Here is an 18,359-nt window from a genome sequence, read left to right as displayed (position 1 = left end):
GCGCTAACTCTCAACTAAATTTTTATTAAAACGAAGAACATATATATGTAGGTGATCGCAAAAAACGCAGCATAAGATCGTGACAAGGTAAAAACATCAGTTAAACATATCAGGAGGTATGGAAGTCAAAAAAGGAAACAACACAAAAAAATACTTCAGATTATTACATGTATTTTGAAGATACTGAAATTTGCAATCTAACAGAGACAAAGATGCATGGCTAATGCAAGTGTCTCCTAATCTTTTGATGTGGAATGCCTCAATTATTTCCCATGTGGTTTGGCATTTGTCAGGAAAGAATTCTTCTTTCCAGACACAAATGCCAAACCATACGGGAAATTTTCCAGGCACAAATGCCAAACAGCACGGGAAATACTTGAGGCATTCCATGTCAAAAGATTACGATACACTTGCGTTAGCCATGCATCTTTGTCTCTGTTAGAATACAAACTTCAGCATCTTCACAATACGTGTATTAATCTGAAGTAGTTTTTTGTGTTGTTTCTTTCTTTGACTTCCATACCTCCTATGTTTACCTGATGTTTTTAGCTTGTCATGATCTTATGCTGCGGTTTTCGTGATCACCTACACATATATGTTCTTCGTTTTGATAAAAATTTAGTAGAGAGTTAGCGCTCGTCCTGTGTGCTTCTAAATTGTGTCCGTGTCACTTCGCGCTACAATCCAAAATCATGTTACTGTACCAACTCGCCCAACTTTCAATCCATTTGAAACTAGTCCTACTCATTCAAGCTGCAGTTATTTTTGTTAAGCCTTTAAAAAATGAGCAATGTTTGTTAATGTGGCTTTTCTGACTGATGAACAGACGTAGCACCCAGTTGGTATGCCTACTCGTTTCACGCCTTGGAGTAGACTTTGGGCACTCGTGTATTTGATGGTTTATGTTTCTTTCATTGTGAGGCCTTCAGACAACTAAATTCCTAGCTTTCATGCATGGTTCTGAAAAGAGCATCTGTTTCAAACAAGTTTCCTCCTCCAATATTTTAAACATAGAAACACAGGCTAGCCTAATGTGAAAGTTGAAGCATACGCAAGAAATTTGCAGCTAGTAACAGTGGCTACAATGGTACCACATCACACTTATTACTGTATATTAGGGGTGCGCGAATAGCAGTTTTTGCAGACCGAATTGAATAGTGCCAGAAGCGAATTGAACACTTTTCTAATAGTTTGCGAGTAGTGTACAGCCTTCTCATCAATAATATCAGAGTTTTAACATCCTGGTTTTCCACAAAAGCAAAGTTTTCGTCATTACACTGCACATAATGCATGCTTTACTAAACGCACAAAGGGAGCATTTGGAACAACTAAACACATTGTTTGCGAACTCGGGGTTCTTGGGAGAATATATGGTCATGCATTACATCATATGAAATTTATAAAGGTAACCTGATTACCACTTAATATCTCGTGTATACTATCACGACCAGACATTGCACGCCTGCAGCGATGGCAGTGTGAAAAAAAAAAGCACCTTTTCTCTGGTTCGAAATGTCATGGCAGATGGTGCCACTGTTGAATAAAGTATGTTGCAATAAAACATACTCTGATTTAATCTGATGAGAGGACAAAGGTGCTGCGTATAGAAATCACTGCCAAATGCTGTATCTAAATAACATGTTATGGAGAGTAATCGTGCCGAGCCATGAAAGTCTGGCTCGCTGAGCGACGCAGCGTGCTGTAGTATGTCACGTTCACTGTGAATGGGATGAAAAATACAGCATTTTTTGCTTAAATTCTATGTTTGATCATGTACAGTCAGTGACTAGAGTATGAGAAAAATATTAGTACCTTTAAATAGCGACTATCGATTGAGGGACCTAATCAAATAATGACTATTCAGTTTGAGAACCAAATCAAATACGACAATATTTGCTTCATTATTCGAAAGTTTCAAATATTCGCACACCCCTACTGTATATGATGTGACGACCAATATTTAGGACCAGTTATTTTGATGCATGTGCCACAATTTAATGAGGCCAATTAAAACAATGAGTCATGTTTTCTTTTTGCAGAGGCAATTTACACGCCACCTGCATCGCAACAGCTGCCAAAACAACCAGTAAAACGGAAATATGTTTTCTTTTTGCAGTTTAGGTTACATAGAGAACGAGATTACGAGCAACAGCAAGGAGCTTGTAACACCACTTCCCTCTTCATATCACAGCCTATATTTCCCTGCAGGCAAATCTAGGTAGTTCCTTTGCAGTCAATATAATCCATTCAGTGAGGCTATGCTACGCATCAATGGGGCAATAATAAGATGCTCAATGGTGGCAAGGGCACGATGTTGCCTCTGATACAATGGTAGAACTACCATAAATTCTCAAACACATCTTTATGCAAGTATATTACAAACAAATCTCTTCACTTCTTAGTACATTTATGTTCATTATTGAATCACGCAGTGCTTTTGTCGATCAAAAAATTCACTGTAAATTAAATCACTGGAGAGGTTTCTTGTATCAACTATCACCTAACAGTTTATGAAACTGATTAATTTTGGAACAGCTGTATGACCTCACTGCAGCATCCGACGGGTTTGGTAAATGGGTTCAGGATCAGAAGGCGCCAACATATTTTTTATTAAGTGTTACTGCCCTTCAATGTAATCGTTTGTAAAGGCAATCCACTTCCATGAATGAGCGCACATACCCTACAACCTCAAAAAAACTGTCAGCTCCCTCGACACACAGTCTACTTTCTTAATGCAAAGAAGTGGGTAATGCCTTATTGCTCAACCTTCAGAAATTAGCTGCAAAAAGCTCGTACAATGTTTTCAGGTACACTTGGTTGAGCCAACTGTTTGCCATCACAGGTGTCTGCATCAACACTTTCAAGAGATGGGACCCTTGAGTCTTTAGTATGATTGTTGCGCTCAACAGCAATTGCACTAAATATAACAAGACATGTTGGCGCTTTGATTCCAAACCATTTCACCAAACTTCATTGCAAGTATTCGACGTGACAAAATTTAAACTATAAAACAAGAATGAAGCACATGAGATGAGTTAACGGCACAAGTTTGATGCTCGAGGAAAAGCTCTCTGTCAAAAAGAGCAAGCTGGACAGAGGCCCACTTATTGAGACTTTCGAATACAACACCAAGCTACTTTCTTTTTTAAAAGCCAAATAAATGCAATGTACAAGAAAACAAAATGTGACATAATGCATACCCTGATTGATACTGTGACAAAACATAAGCAACACTAGGTTTGATAAGAACAGCAGTGACTCTGGTGTAAATTTCACTTCAAACATTCTGGCCTTACGAAACTGCCATATCTGCACGAATGTAATGAGAGACTTGATATCCCCCCCACCCCCTTTTGCACTTAAAAAAATTCTGCAAACGCAACCACCAGGTGAGAAAAGCTTTGCAGAAAAGCCAACTTCTCTATGTCCTAGGAAAAAAACTTCTCTATGTCCCAGGAAAAATTGCAGGTGTGCAGGAAGCGTGCAGCTATCTGCAGCAACGAGAGACTGCAACAGAGGGTAAAACTGAGCAACAGTGCAAAGCAGCCCAACAGCACGCTGTGCAACTGCAATGGTGAATCTGGCCCCTTGAATCGGTGCACCATTTAACTTTTAGGATATTTCAGCATTGAGCAACATGCAATCTGTTACTGTGATGTGTACAAGCAGCAGATTATGCACAGTTAGCCTGGTGCATACATGTAGTGCTACAGTAAACTGCATGCCCTGCTATCCTAGAACATTCTAAACTCATAAATGCAATTACATTGTGTATTGTTAGTGCTCATTATATGTCAGAATAGTAGAACTTTTTTAGCCTTCCCAAAGGTTCTCCCACACATATTCGTGCAAATATGGCATTTTACATCTAGTGATGACATCAGTTACAGGTGCACATCGACTCAAAAACCACCAGGAACCAAATATTCTCAGCCAGAACTTTTGATTGCAAGCAATTTTCATAAATGCAATTGTTGTATGCTGATAACCATGTGATCTATAACAAAAAAAAAGAAATGGCTGTAATGAGCCCACAGAAACAAGGAATGAGAAGCTTCAGCAATGCATGTTACCATCAGTTTAATATTCTAAGTTTTTCTCTCCTATGACATTTGCAAATCATTCTCATTTATGACTACATCTAAGCTTCCTGCCAGTTCACGACCAGCAGGATCAGTTTAATACACACTGGCAGTGGCAAGTGGTGTGCTTCTGGAAAAATGAGAGATTTCAACAAGTAGTTCGCATCTTTCTCACTGTCAGAAAAACTGCCACATTCAGATGAATAGCCATTCTGCATCACCGGATTGTCATGAGGATAAGTTCCTTTTCTCTTTCTTACTTTTAGAGAGATCCTGGTTATCACACTGTCAGGAGTTCGTGATATGCCCTCTCCTTGGCTGCATCTGCCAGGCTATCTGGGCAGCTTTTCACCTCTTCACCATGGCACGCAGAGCTCTCAGAAATGCCATTAGCTACGGGCTTTATAACAATCAATGGAATGGGAACAACTTAGAGCCCCTCTACTCAGCGAAGCTTTTCATAGCTTTGTCTTACAAGTCCAAGAAGGCAACTCACCAAGCACACCACAAAAGAAGAAAAAATCTTGCAGCACAGCCATTAACTGCTTTCAGAACACCTTTCTTACCACAATGAGCCTGACTTCTGCCTCCACAGTACAATAGCCACACAAAGACCCTGGCAGTCTCTCATGCAATTCTATGAACCTAGGACTGGTTGGGAAAAAGAAAATGACTCGCAGAGAACAGACGAGGAGAGGGGGGAAGGGAGATAAAGGCATCACACGTGCCTTGCCACATTGTTCAGTGGCTTTGGATGAAGCTCTCCAGCTGGTGCGGCACCAGTCCTTGGAAGGGCAGCTGAAAGCGCACAATGGCACGTGCACACAGACACTGCAGGCCAGTGTAACGAAGAGGGCTACAATCCACCAGCATGGGTGCATAGTCCAAGGGTGTGCGACCGGTGGCATCGGTGTGGTCTAGGTGTGCACCACGGGCTAACAGCGCAAGCGCTGCAGCTCGCGAACACGGTTTGCTGCGTGCTGCGACGTGCAAGGGTGTACGCCGGTCGTGATCAGTGGCATTGGGGTCAGCTCCAAGTTCGAGCAGTAGACGCACAAGAGGGGGTGCCGGGAAAGCCTCCTGGCAGACGGCGCCCAAAGCCTGGCGGCTGGCTGGTGGTGCACGACCACATGCCAAGTGCAGGCATGTTTCACCACGTGGGCCTCGCAGATCTAAGTGCACCAATCGGTAGGCAGCACGTCGGAAGGCATCTTCCTCCACGCTGCTCTGTGACTGAAAGATAAGCAGTGAATGTCACAAAATGATGCACAGTCCACAAAATCCATCAGCAAATGTATGTACTGTTATCTACAAATTACAACCCTATCATGACTGTGGTTGTGTTTAGGTTGTATTTTATTATTTTTCTGACACATGCTACTTTGAGGAATTCAATTGGTTCAGTAACGTCTCTGCGCCATGCAGAGGACCTGGGTAACGGTTGTGGTCCAGAGTAATTTTTCACCAAGCAACATCCATCGGATTTTATTGCGACACGGGGCCCGTAACGCTATCATGTTAATAGTTCGACAATGTCCCATAGTAGAGTCATTAAAAACAAAGTCATTGTCACCTAACCACTTGACCACGAGATATGGTGCATGCCGCCCTGGTGCCAACCTGGCTGAGACACCCTTTCGCAGCATCACTCAAGGTGCAACTATCTAAGAGAGCAAGGAGAGAGAGGCCTTTTATGGTTGCTGGCTGCCGCTGCCGGTCGTAACTATACTTCTGTGCTTTCCAAGCAGCTGCTTGATGTTTCTGAGCATACTTGAGAGCCTCTTCAAGGCACTGCTGGAGTTCTGCAGCAAAAGCATGGTATGCTGCTGCCGGAGGCTCTGTATCTTCCTTGTAACCTGCGGGTTCTCATGGAGTGCGGAGCGAACGGCCATAACACAGCAAGGCTGATGTATATCCAGTGACTACACACTCTGCAGTACACAGGGCAAGGGTGATCTCAGGTATATGCGGGTGCCAGTCCTTGTAGTTGGAGCACTATGCTTGTAGGCACTGCTCAATGGTGCCATAGCGTCGCTCGACCATGTGTCCTGCTGGTCGGTATGGCGCAGTGTGATAGTCTTTGATGCTCTAGTATTTTAGGAGACTGCACCATAAAGTAACCACGAAGGGCTTCCCTTGTCACTTCGGATGGCCACAGGTGTGAAATGGCGATAGAGAACTGCAACCATACATTTAAGATTTTCATACTTGTTGCCACTTGTATAGGGAAGAGCTTGGGAAACTTAGTGAATTCGTCAATAACTACCAGCAAGTATTTGTGCCACGAGGTGCAGATGGCAAGGGCCCAATAATATAGACAGTAACCTTTTGCGTGGGAGCTGTGGCTTACTGACTGTTCATGAGGCACTTGGGCTTCTGGTGTTGAGCCTTTGTGCGCAGACAGACAGCACAGCACCGCACATACTTTGATATGTCAGCCCGCATGCCCAGCCAGATGAACCGTGCCAAAACACATCTGATGGTTTTGAAAAATCCAGCATGGCCTGCAAATGGGTGGTCATGGGCCATCTTCAGTGCCAGGAGTTGGAGGTGATCAGGTAGCTGAGGTACCTTCTTGTTGCCTCTTTGCTGAACCAGCACTCCGCTTGGCTACAGTTCTGGAGGGGTATTCTGTAATTGTCTGCCTAGTGTACATGTCCATTTTGTCTGCTGCTGAAGTTCTGATTGGCTGGGCTAGGGTACACGTCAGAAGGAGACGGGCGCTCCTGGCCAATCAGCGCTTCAGCAGCAGATGAAATGGAAATGTCCACTAGGTGGAGACTTACAGAATACCCCTACTGTTGCCTCCGCCAGATCATGAAGAAAGTGGTGATCAGGGTCCGAGCGTGGAAGCCTAGTCCCTCGCACCACAGTCTTTCGTTTTGAGAGATAGATGTCAAGAGCCTGTTCTTGGATGAGCTGTCATGTGTCGGCTAAGAGTGTGGCATCCTCTTCCAAAGCTACTGCTATTTGCTCAAATGTAATTTTCGCTTCAGTTTCTGGGGCAGTAATGAGGAACTGTGTCTCGTGCAGACTGTCACTTGGGTGGTCTTCACACTGCTCAAGGCATCTGTGGGTGTATCTGCAAGTCCCCATCTGAGCTAGATTTGGCAATTGAAGCCCTGCAGCAGTAGGACTCAATGCTTGACCCTGGGTGAAGCTTGGTCGGTGCTTAACATCTATGACAAGGATGACTGGTCACAGTGAATCTCAAACTCGGTAAATTCAAGATAGGCCCTGAACTCATCCACTGCCCACACTACTGCATGGCACTCCCACTCCTGTACAGTATGATGGCTTTCAGCCTCTGTGAGAACCCTGCTAATGAAGAAAACAGGCTGCAGTCCACCAGGGCCAGACTGCAGTAGCACAGCTGCAATGCCGACACTGCTTGCATCAGTTTGAATCAGCACAGTGCTTACACTCTTCAGCTGAAATGCTACTCCCTATGAGCTGCAAGAACCTCTTCGAATAGGGTGTGCAAAAGGTAACTCAAAAGGTAACTCTCCATTTTCTTGTATTGTGAGCACTGTGGCTGGACCCGTGTCCCGCTTAGCAAACGGCACAATGCATAGCGGGTTGGTGCCAATAGTCCACCCACCTAGCGCTGCATGTATAGAAATGCCAGTTGCACTCAAAAAGTCCCTGCTGAGAACGATGCCCCGACATGTGTCTGGCACACACAGGAAGCGCTGGTTGCAGCTGCTTGTAGCCCACTGGATCCTGCATATTAGAGATGTGGTACACTGGGACCAACCTGTTGGTAGGCAAAATGCATGCACCTGTGTCCCGAGCTTGGCCCCTGTCTCCCCTGCTACCTTTGCCCCCGGAAGTTCAAGTAAGCCCACGCTTCATCCTGTATCCAGTAGGGGCTCGTAACATAGTCTTCCCGATCCCCACCTCCAGGTGGCTCTTTCCTGCTGGCTGAAACCGCTACCTGCAGTGCAGTCATATAGGTGCCCGCCAGGCAGGATGGCACCTACCGCCTCTTGTTTCCTGGATACTGTGATCGGAAATGCCCAATTCCATTGATATTGTAGCAGTGGGGCGGGCTGGACGCTGACCTGTGAGCAATCGTGAGCTAGGTGAGCCACACATCTGCAGCGATGGTAGGTAAATCACCTGGAGTCGCGCTGTTGGTATCCCTGTGATGGCACTGCGAGAGGCGGTCTTATAGCACGAGCAGTCAGTCCGTGCAGGTGGTCTCAATGTAGGATGGCTGTATTGCCACAGGATGCAATGGTCAGTAGTATGCCGCTGGTGGATACTGAAACAGCATGACAGCCACAGCTGTCAACACTCTGAGCTGCGTTCCGGGCAGGCATGTCACATTCACAGCTCACCGGAAGGCAAGGCCCCTTGCCACTTGGGTCTGTCGGAGGCAGCGGCCACTTGTACTGCAACCGCCTCCAAGCACACTCCACGAGGCCATCAGTTGCCTTAGCCAACTCCCCGAGATTGGCAAACTGTTTGCCTTGTACAAAGTCTTGGAGTTACAGGTGCATTAGCTGTAGCATGGGGTCAACCTTTTCCATTTCCGAAACTTTGCCGCCAATTCAGTCATAATAGGCCGCAATCATGTAAATAAATTCTTTCAAATTTTTGGTGCTGAGTGCAGAGCTCAAGTTCTTGTTTCAAGCGACGCTTCACATCAATAGAAGAAAATTCTTCAATGAAGGCCATCCTAAATTCCTCCCACGATGCAAACTTGGTCACGAACGCCACCATAACTTTACGCTGCCCTCCAGAGCAGCGGGCACAATATGGATAAGGAAGCCTTTTGTCAGTGGCAAAACCAGTGACCAAACAAAATGTCTCCAGCTGATCCAAAAACTGCTTGCGGAACTGGATGTCATTGAATCCGTTGTATTTTGGGAGCTAACCTCCGGTGGAGCGGCATCACCCAACACTTGAACCACTGCCACTGCTCCTGCAACAGAACCTGCCAGCACTGCCTGCACCGCCATTAGTCTTTGTCGAACTGCTGCTGCCATTCCTCGCATTGCATGGTGGCGCTGTTGGTCTGCTCCAGTAGATGCTGCAGCATCTCTTCAGGCAAGTTCACTGCCTCTATGTCCATATCAATCCCGGAAGAGCCCCCACTTGTTACGAATGATGACAGGCCAAGATGTTCGTCACGTCACAAACACCCATCATCTTATCACACTCCACTACTCTTCCCCCGCGCTGTCCACATGCTGTCCATCCATGCACCCTACACCCACACACACTTGAAGCAACCCATGTCTCCTTTTCCCCTCTGCTGCCACACTCGCACCACCTGGTCCTCTTTCTGGCAACTACAGTCAACCACGTGCACAGCTTCTGAGAACCACGCCTTGCCACGCCTCATTTGGAGCTCTCGATTCGCTTACGCCGCCGCTCTTTCCTCACAGTATGAACCGGTAAAAAATAAGCGTAACTCTAATGGGTCATTTTCTATGCTTTTGACCGCAAACAGTTGCGCTTGGAAATCGTAAATAATGGGACTGTATCAATGACGTTCTACTGTATAAAGTGGCGCACAAAAGAGACACTGGTGCCGAGAAAACCACGGACAAAGAAGAAGCTCCATGTCACCTATAAGGCATAATGTTTCTTCGTGTTTGTTTTTTTACATTCCTTGCCGTGGACGCCACAACTGTCTTGCTCAAGGCAAACACCTGAACTATTCCAAAGCGCAAGCATGTGTAAACAACACCACCCACAAAGTGCACCCATGATCCCTGCGTGCATGGAGGCACGCGTGTAGCTGGTACGGCCACAGAAAGAACTGCAAAAGAAAGTAGAGGCATGCACAGAAAGAATGGCAAAAGAAAAAAGAGGCGTGCCTCCGTTGCTAGGCGACACTTGTCTGGGTGGAGCATGCACTTGCAAAGCCTGATGCGCCATTGCCTGCGCAATAGAATAATAATAATAATAAAAATTTAAAAATGCCCCTCCCAGCTTTTTTAATTCTCCAGTGCTGTCTGGGGTATTCCAAACCCATGCACTGCAGCATCCGCTTTCTGCGCCTTGTTATGTGCTAACTCACTGTTGCAATCGTCATAAAGGAGACGCGGAAATCTAAGAATCCCCAGGTTTCTAAATATTAGTTTGTAATACTGAGGCTTTGTTAACATGACACGGAAACTCAATAATGGTTGTCGTTCTGCAGTTCGTAGTACTGCAAATATTTACATGGAACCTATTAGCAGTCAGGAGGGGATTTGTCCTGTACAGGGGATTTGTCCTGTAGCAGTCAGGAGGGGATTTGAAGTCTGTTAATGAGAAAAGTTTGTTAATGTGGTGTTTCATTGAATGCGGGTTACACAAACAATATTAAGACAAATAATTTCAGAGTTTTCAATATTCATGAATGTAAAAGGCCCCACCTGCAGCCTACACAGGAGAGCTGCAAGCTGCAGTGCAATAACCAACGTGCGCTGGACACCCTCGGCTGGTTCTGGCATGTGGCACCCAGCAGACACAAGCTCCGTCACAGCACGCTCAAAGACAGCAAGGACATCTCCAAACTCAACGGGGGCCAGCTGGCGTCGCGATGGCCTATGGGAATCCAAAAGGAAGGCAAACATTGGGACAAGCCATTGATCTCCTCCTTGTACATGCAGTTGCAGCCTCACAGAAACATATTAGTTCATGGTATAAGGAAGCAACTCACTATACTGAACAGGCAGTGAGCACTCAATAACTCTAACTCTATTATCGTGAAATATTCGTTCAAAATATTGAATATTCAAAATATTGCCCGGCGTAGTGTAAACTCCACGTGTTTCTAACCCCTTATCTCAAAGTTCTTACGCCAGACCAAGGATGTCTTAAAATCTCAACTGCAAGAATACCAGGGAAAAGTCACTATCCAAAGGTTTCCATACTTAATGTGCAGCTGCAATACCCCCAAAAAGTTAAAACAGAATTTTGCCACAATGGCAACCTTCAATTATTAGCATCAATGAACCTTGACACGCACCTTGTGGTTGTGCCTAGTTGAGTCAGGTTATGGAATTTCTAGCATGAGAGGCCTTAACGTCATTCCTGGTGGAGCACAGCTCTACATTTAGCACCATGCCGGCTGCATCAACCAAGGTCATTTCAGAGAGAACAACCGGCGCTCAACTATTGCTATTTTGCCTTATGAACGCAGGCTTTTTATTTGTACCTTGTGGTCTGCTGCACGCGAGTTGCCTAGGCAACGGGGCAGCACTGCTTGCACTCGCTTTTCACTCAGCGGATGCAAGCAAGCTGTCGAGCTTGCTAGCCAAATCACAAGCGGCACTCCAGCTGATTCTTCACTCCCTCTGTCTATCATCGCTCGCATTTGCTTCCTCAGCTGGTTCAGCTTGCATGAGTGCGACGATCAGCTGTTGCCGCAACACATGAGCACAAGTGTGCAGCAAGTGAGCACTATTTCGTTTTATGAAGGCACAGACTCGAACGCAGCCTCTACAGTGCACCCAAACTGTAGACCAACATGATGCTAGCCAGCCAAGGTAGCGCACAATGTAGTGGATGTAGTCTGGTCTAGAAGATCCGTGTGAGATAAGACATGCTCTATACTCGCGCAAGCAGTGTCAAAGTGTGCTGAATGCTACTGGTTCCAACGGCTGCATCTTAAAGCTAGACTGTGGAGCATCTACTTCTACGCCATGCACGCTCATAGTTTCAGCGAGATTGTGGCTTGCTATGGCTCCATCTTAGGATTCGGGGGTGTTGTCTCGGAGTCTGGTGTCATACTGAGGGTCACTCTCTAGCCTACGCCACCAGGATGTCACACGGAGGCCAAATGGGCCAACGCTGTCATCCCACCTTTCACGACAAAAGTTGCCAACTTGGTGACAAGTACGAGGTCAAGAGGTTGGAGGATTAGAACAGGGGGGTTTGTTAACATGGGCAAAAAAGGCTTAACTTATTTACAGGAAAAGGCACAAGATACTCATACTGGCAGGAGCAACAAGCACAGTACACACAGCATGCAGCTACAGGTTACGTGTCAGAGCAGACTACATCATTCTGGGAAAGCACACACCATGCACTGAGGATGTCTCTTAAGGGGGGACGCGGGTCTTGAAATCTCGAAAAATGGTCAAAAACGGCAATTTTCAAAAAGTGCGTTTTTGAAGTCTTTAATGTCCCAACTATGCCTCTACAAATTATTATGGCGCAATTCCTACTCGAAGTATTAAAAAAACGGCAATTTAGAAACGTCGGTGAGCCGAAATTGAACGCCAAGCGCGAGGGTTTGCCTCATTTTCAAGCTGCCGTAGCTCCGCGCGACGCGAACCGATCGGCGCCATCTTGGTCTCGTTTGAAAGCTGGTTTCCCGCTCTCCATTCTGGCGCCCCTCGGCACGCTGTAGACCCTCATGCAGCGGAGCGATCGGCAACCCAGGCACCCGTTCTCAAGCGCGAAATCGTCGCGAGACAGCCGCTGATTGGGTGAAACGGGCGCCTCCCCGAGGCGCAGCCCTCTGATTGGCCGTGACGCCTGCCGCGGCCCCGCGGCCGCGTTGTTCGACTCCTTCGCGTCGTCTGCTTTCGCCGGCGCGCACGTCATTTTTCGCATTCATCTTTGTTTCCTAGTATTTTTCGTTCTGCCTTTTTCTTTATCGTTCTTGTAGATATTTTGGCTATTGAGTCGCTTCTTTTAACCAAGAATTTCTTGCTTTTGCGTGCCTGGTGTCGTTGTTCCGCGTGTCACGATGGCGCGAGACGCGCGCTTGAAAGCAAGCACGCGAAAAGCAGTCAGCAAAAAGAGGCGCGCATGGAATAAGCGCGCACATCGTCGAGAACTACAGCTTCGGTGATGCCGCAAGCTGCTGTGCCCTTGGTGGATGCGGCTGGACTGAGCTCGCCAACAACAGCTTCGCCGGTGGACGCGGCTGGACAGTGCCGATCGGTGTCAACTTCGGTGTTACCGCAAGTCTCTGCAGTGCCGGTGGATGCGCCTGGACTAAGCCCGTCGAAAATGCTAACTTTTGAGACGCTGCAAGTCGCTTCGGATTCCGTGTCGTCGAAAGCGGCCGAGCCGGCTGAGCTAAGCCTAACGTCGACTTCGGCGTTTCCGCACGCCGCTTCGGTGCCGACGGACGCGGCTGAACCGAGCTCGCGTGCTCAACGCTTCGACACGGTGTTTTGCGCGGAGTGCGCGGGGCGTGAAAAGTACGCAGACAACATTAAAACTTCATTGGCGAAGAAGTCCGCGACTTCCCGCAAGTTCGAGCTAATGAACGTCGGCGCAGCTAGTGAAGACGACTTTCTGAGCTTTTTTTTTTTTTTGTCAAGTGCCAATGCAATACAGAGGTTTTCACAATCTTTACATGAACAGATTTCTGTGAGTTTGGTGTTATTGTGTTCAGTAATGACTGGGCTGCATGCTAAAGCATTAAATTTTTCCATGTGATACGTAAACAAAAGTGGCAGAGTAAGCAAAACTTTGAATGCAATTTTCTCAGCTTTGCTTTTTCGATCAAATGCCTTTGCCTTACAGGACTTTTCATAGTGTTTGCATCAATTGATTTTATTGAATTAGGTATCATTTTTTTCAGTAAAACCTCAGCTACATCCTAAAGCTTTCCATTTTTCATTAAACCCAATAGGCTAGCAATTAGGTCAGATGTAAGCTAAATACTCCTGCATTGTTTTTTTCTTCCTACTTTGTTATTCATTCACGACCTCTATGATCACTTTTTAAAAATTTCTTTAGCTTTAGGATGTGCAGTGGGCCCTTGGAAATGAAAGCTATTCTTTGAAACTAGTTTCTTTAATTAAGAAATTATCATAATGGCCCGTAAGAAAAGACCTATGTGGGATCAATTATTTTGCAATGTCTTCATTTCTAGAAGAGATATATAAAATCTGAATATATATTTGGGATCAGCATTCAAAGATATATCTGCATGCCAATTTTCAGGAAGATATGTTAAGAAATAAAAAAAAAGTTTTCAAGACCCTCATCCCCCCTTAAGTACCCTCAGTCTTCCCTAGATCACTTGCTAGGGAAACGGGGAATGTCTCAATCAACCAGTCTGGTGATTCGTATCAGCGCAGTACACCGCCTCCGAGGAGAAGGCTGACAAAAAGCACACGCCCAGTCTTCAAGCTGATCCTGGAAAGGGTGAAGCAAGCGTACCAGACCCAGTGTTTCACTGACAACCAGGGAGACATCAATGGCCCAAGCTCGCCAGAAGGTAAAGCTCGTCGAGGTCCTGGTGTATTTCGCTAAGCTCTGGGAAAACCTCAGTTGTCTCGTTCACACGCTGACCTCTAATTTTCCGTCACTGTCAGTATCTCGATGTCCACGTTGACTCGGTGGAATGTTGTTCGATGTCGGTACGGCGATGACCCCAGACTCCGCTCTTCAGCAAACACACAAACGTAACAATCGACATGTCTGCTGAAGGTGTGACTAGTTGCAGCTTCCTGCAATTTGGTTTCGTTTTTTTTTTTTGTGAAATTATTTGGAATACTGCAGACATCAGCAGCGTCAACTTTTTGCATGTCTGGAACCGCTTATGAACTCCTTGAATACCTGGCTTCGTACTGCATTAGGATCAATCGTCTGACTCAGTGCCCACAACACTACCTTGGCAGAGTGCTAGGAAACGCTGTTACCCATAGACACCGATGTGTCTGTTACCAATGCATGTCAAAGTGATCGACCAAGAATAGTACTGGCGCCATTTGGGAAGGCTCTATGTGGTTGATGCGCTGTCAGTGGGCTATATTTGTGATTTCACTTGTAAGATTTTTTTCTGGTAACTACCTCTGTATCTGAGGTTGAGAGACACTGAAGACGCAACCTATAGAGCAGACGCAGTTTTCATGGGTTAAAAGCAGAAAACTAACCTTCTAGTTACACCAGCGCTCCAAATGACATTAATGTAGAAATAATATTAGAGCACCTTAACAAAATAGTAATCCAACCTGCACCAGATTCTTTACCAACGAAAATCTAGCATGCCTCCTTTTCTGGCAATCAGAAAAAGATTAAACAAGCGATGTTTACCTTCAGCGGATGAAATTTACGCTTAATGTGTGTCGTCACATTCAGATAGCACTTTATCACTATGGACCATCACATGTCGTCCTCCATACAATGCATTGTACTTTTCGATATCCTGCGCTTATCGAATGGCTCTGCTATGATTGTAAGCAGGATACCAGCCCACGTATACACTAACCACTTTGAAATTCACACATCACACTGACGTACTGGCACTGTAGCTTCGGTGCTAAATTAAAGAAGATCCAAGTGTAGCCTTCATTTTCTCCTCTAATAAACAACCTCCTGCCGCAAAATTAACAAAAATAAAGGTTTCTGACTGAATACTTTATGCAAGTCTAAACTTATTTTGTGTTTATCTTTAGTGTCCCTTCAAGCACTGTCAAGAATGAAATGAGAAGGTGGAGATGTTCACCACAGTGCCAAAGCATAGCAGTCTGCAGACAGCATATTTAATTGAGAATGTGCTGCTCACCTTGCAGGCCTGGCCTCAGCCATCATGAAGCAGAAAAGCTCTGCAAAGGACAGCAGGCTACTTTGAGTCATGGGGCTGAACGGTTCAAGGCAGCGCTGCTGCATGTCCAGTGCATAGAGCCAGAGGGCCACACAGCGGTTGAAGTCCCCAAGATCCGCATACACAGCACCACGGTAACGAATGTAGTATGCCGTGTCTGGGTGCGCAGGACCCAATACACGCTCTCTCACCAGGAGAGCCTGCAAGTGAGACGGTTCAGAGGATCTCACATTTAGTTGGTCGATTTGCTGTAAAAGCAAAATACAGTGCTGATTTGCAAATGTGCTCACAGTATGTTCTCGTGAATAGGCACAAAAAATGAAAATACAGTAAAAGAAAGAGCAAAAGCAGATCAGGCAACGAGTGCTGAAGAAGTGGGCTAGCGACTTGCTGGTCACGATGTTGCTTTTTTAGGGGGTCCACAGGCGCTCAGGAGGCCAGAGTAGGTAGTAATGAAGAAGGTCCCCTAGGGGAACCTCAGAATAGTATCGCCGTCAATAACAGAAAAAGGAGGAAAGCAAGAAAGAGAGCTCGCCATGCAATAGGCTACATAAGCATGCAGGGTGGCAGAAGAAAGGAAGAGTGGGCAGAGATTGAGGAGCAGTAAATAAGAACAAATAGGGGTGCATATGGTTACAGAAACGCACCTTAGAGACTTGGAAGAGCCGCCAGTGACTGAGAATTATGTTTGGGAAGGGTGCAACAGAACTAAGTCGGAAAGAAAGGGAGGGGGAGTCGGAATGCTCATCCATCAAGGAGCCAAATGGAAAAAAGTAAATTCAAAATGTCAAGAGCATCTATGGTTATCAGGTGCAATGAATGGGAAAATAACTTGGCTGGACATTACGTATTTGTGGACGGGAAATAATTGCACAGAGAAGAATAAAGAGTTAGTGGAATGCATAAGTGCTAATATTGAGGATTTCGGGAATGATGCTGAAATTATCCAATTAGGTGACATGAATGCCCACATACAGGATTTAGATGGCTCTACCGACAACAATGGGAAGTCAATGCTAGACTTTTGTGAGCAACATAACCTCGTTATCGTGAACACAGGGCCTAAGTGTGAAGGGCAGATCACGTGGGAAGTGGGAAACCGGTAATTAACCCTTCATTACTGTTTGATGACAGAAGGAATTCACAATAAGTTGAGAGAAATGGTGATTGATGAGCTAGCGTGGTGTTCTTTTTTTTTTCTTTTCTTTTTCTGAACTGCGCAGAAATGCCAGTGAGCGAAGATGCCAAAGTATAAGACTTTAACGCTGCAGTAGAAGTTCTGCTTGATCCAAGAACTGGGTAAGAACACGTGTTCCAAGACCGAGTTGGCTGAAAGGCATAGCGTGCCCCTCTCGATGCTGTCCACAATATTGAACTACAAGTCGAAGGTACTGGAGGCCTACAGCAAGACATATTCTTCGAAGCAGTCGCGAGTACGGGCTCCCACGTACCAAGATGTGGAATCGGCTTTACTTCACTGGCTGCAGAAAGCAAACGCAGCCCACCTTCCCGTCAATGGAACTATACTGCGGGAGAAGGCCAACGACTTGGCTGTACAACTTGGGCTTGAAGAGTTCTAGTGTAGCAATGGATGGTTCAGCCATTTTAAAGAGCGCAGTAATTTGACCTTCGTAGCTGTCTGTGGCAAGAGTGGCAGCGCAGACGAAAGCGTCGTCGACGACTGGAAGAAACACACGTTGGCTCCGTTGCTTAGTGAGTACGGTGCAGACGATGTGTACAACCTTGACGAGGCAGCACTTCTTTACGAGATACTGCCCACAAGAACGTTTGCAGCGAGGGACACCACGGTCACGAGTCGAAAGCAGGGCAAGGAAAGAATTGCCGTTCTGTTTGGCACCAACAGGTGCGGTAAACACAAGCTGCCACTACTCGTAGTTGAAAAGAGTGTGAAGCTTCGCTGCTTTAAAAATGCACGGCTGCCGCCAAGGGATGAGCTTATTTACCAGCACAACAAGAAAGCCTGGGTCACAGGCGCACTATTTGAACATTACATTCGGCAGCTTGACCAGAAGTTTGCGTCCACAGGCAGGAATGTACTCTTCATTGTTGATAATTGCCCGGCGCATAGTGACATGCCACACTTGAAAGCTATCAGGATGGTATGTCTTCCTCCAAACACCACATCGATCTCGCAGCCAATGGACCAAGGCGTCATTCACCACACGAGGAAGATTTACCGCCACCACCTGCTTAAGGGGGGATGAGGGTCTTGAAAACTTTTTTTTTATTTCTTAACATATCTTCCTGAAAATTGGCATGCAGATATATCTTTGAATGCTGATCCCAAATATATATTCAGATTTTATATATCTCATCTATAAATGAAGATATTGCAAAATAATTCATCCCACATAGGTCTTTTCTTACGGGCCATTATGATAATTTCTTAATTAAAAAAACTAGTTTCAAAGAATAGCTGTCATTTCCAAGGGCCCACTGCACATCCTAAAGCTAAAGAAATTTTTAAAAAGTGATCATATAGGTCATGAATGAATAACAAAGTAGGAAGAAAAAAACAATGCGGGAGTAATTAGCTTACATCTGACCTAATTGCTAGTCTAATGGGTTTAATGAAAAATGGAAAGCTTTAGGATGTAGTTGAGGCTTTACTGAAAAAAATGATACCTAATTCAATAAAATCAGTTGATGCAAACATTATGAAAAGTTCTGTAAGGCAAAGGCATTTGATCGAAAAAGCAAAGCTGAGAAAATTGCATTCAAAGTTTTGCTTACTCTGCCAC

The 18,359-nt window shown here is 45.6% G+C and overlaps 1 protein-coding gene across 1 annotated transcript in view; it reads right to left on the bottom strand.

The window, feature by feature from the left end:
- Positions 1 to 4,620: 4,620 nt before the first annotated feature.
- The window catches only part of LOC135900312 (protein fem-1 homolog CG6966), a 29,155-nt gene continuing 15,416 nt past the window's right edge, over positions 4,621 to 18,359 (bottom strand). Inside the window, exons 6-8 of the mRNA XM_065429790.1 lie at positions 15,559 to 15,797; positions 10,457 to 10,628; positions 4,621 to 5,315 (exon numbers count right to left, since the gene is read on the bottom strand). Coding sequence (XP_065285862.1) covers positions 4,824 to 5,315; positions 10,457 to 10,628; positions 15,559 to 15,797 — 903 coding nt within the window. The 3' untranslated portion in view covers positions 4,621 to 4,823. The remainder of the gene's footprint in view (positions 5,316 to 10,456; positions 10,629 to 15,558; positions 15,798 to 18,359) is intronic.

Source organism: Dermacentor albipictus, chromosome 1 (assembly GCF_038994185.2).
Source record: "Dermacentor albipictus isolate Rhodes 1998 colony chromosome 1, USDA_Dalb.pri_finalv2, whole genome shotgun sequence".
NCBI lineage: Eukaryota > Metazoa > Arthropoda > Arachnida > Ixodida > Ixodidae > Dermacentor > Dermacentor albipictus.
The sequence above is the reverse complement of the archived record's forward strand: the minus strand, read 5'-3'. Positions and strand labels throughout refer to the sequence as shown.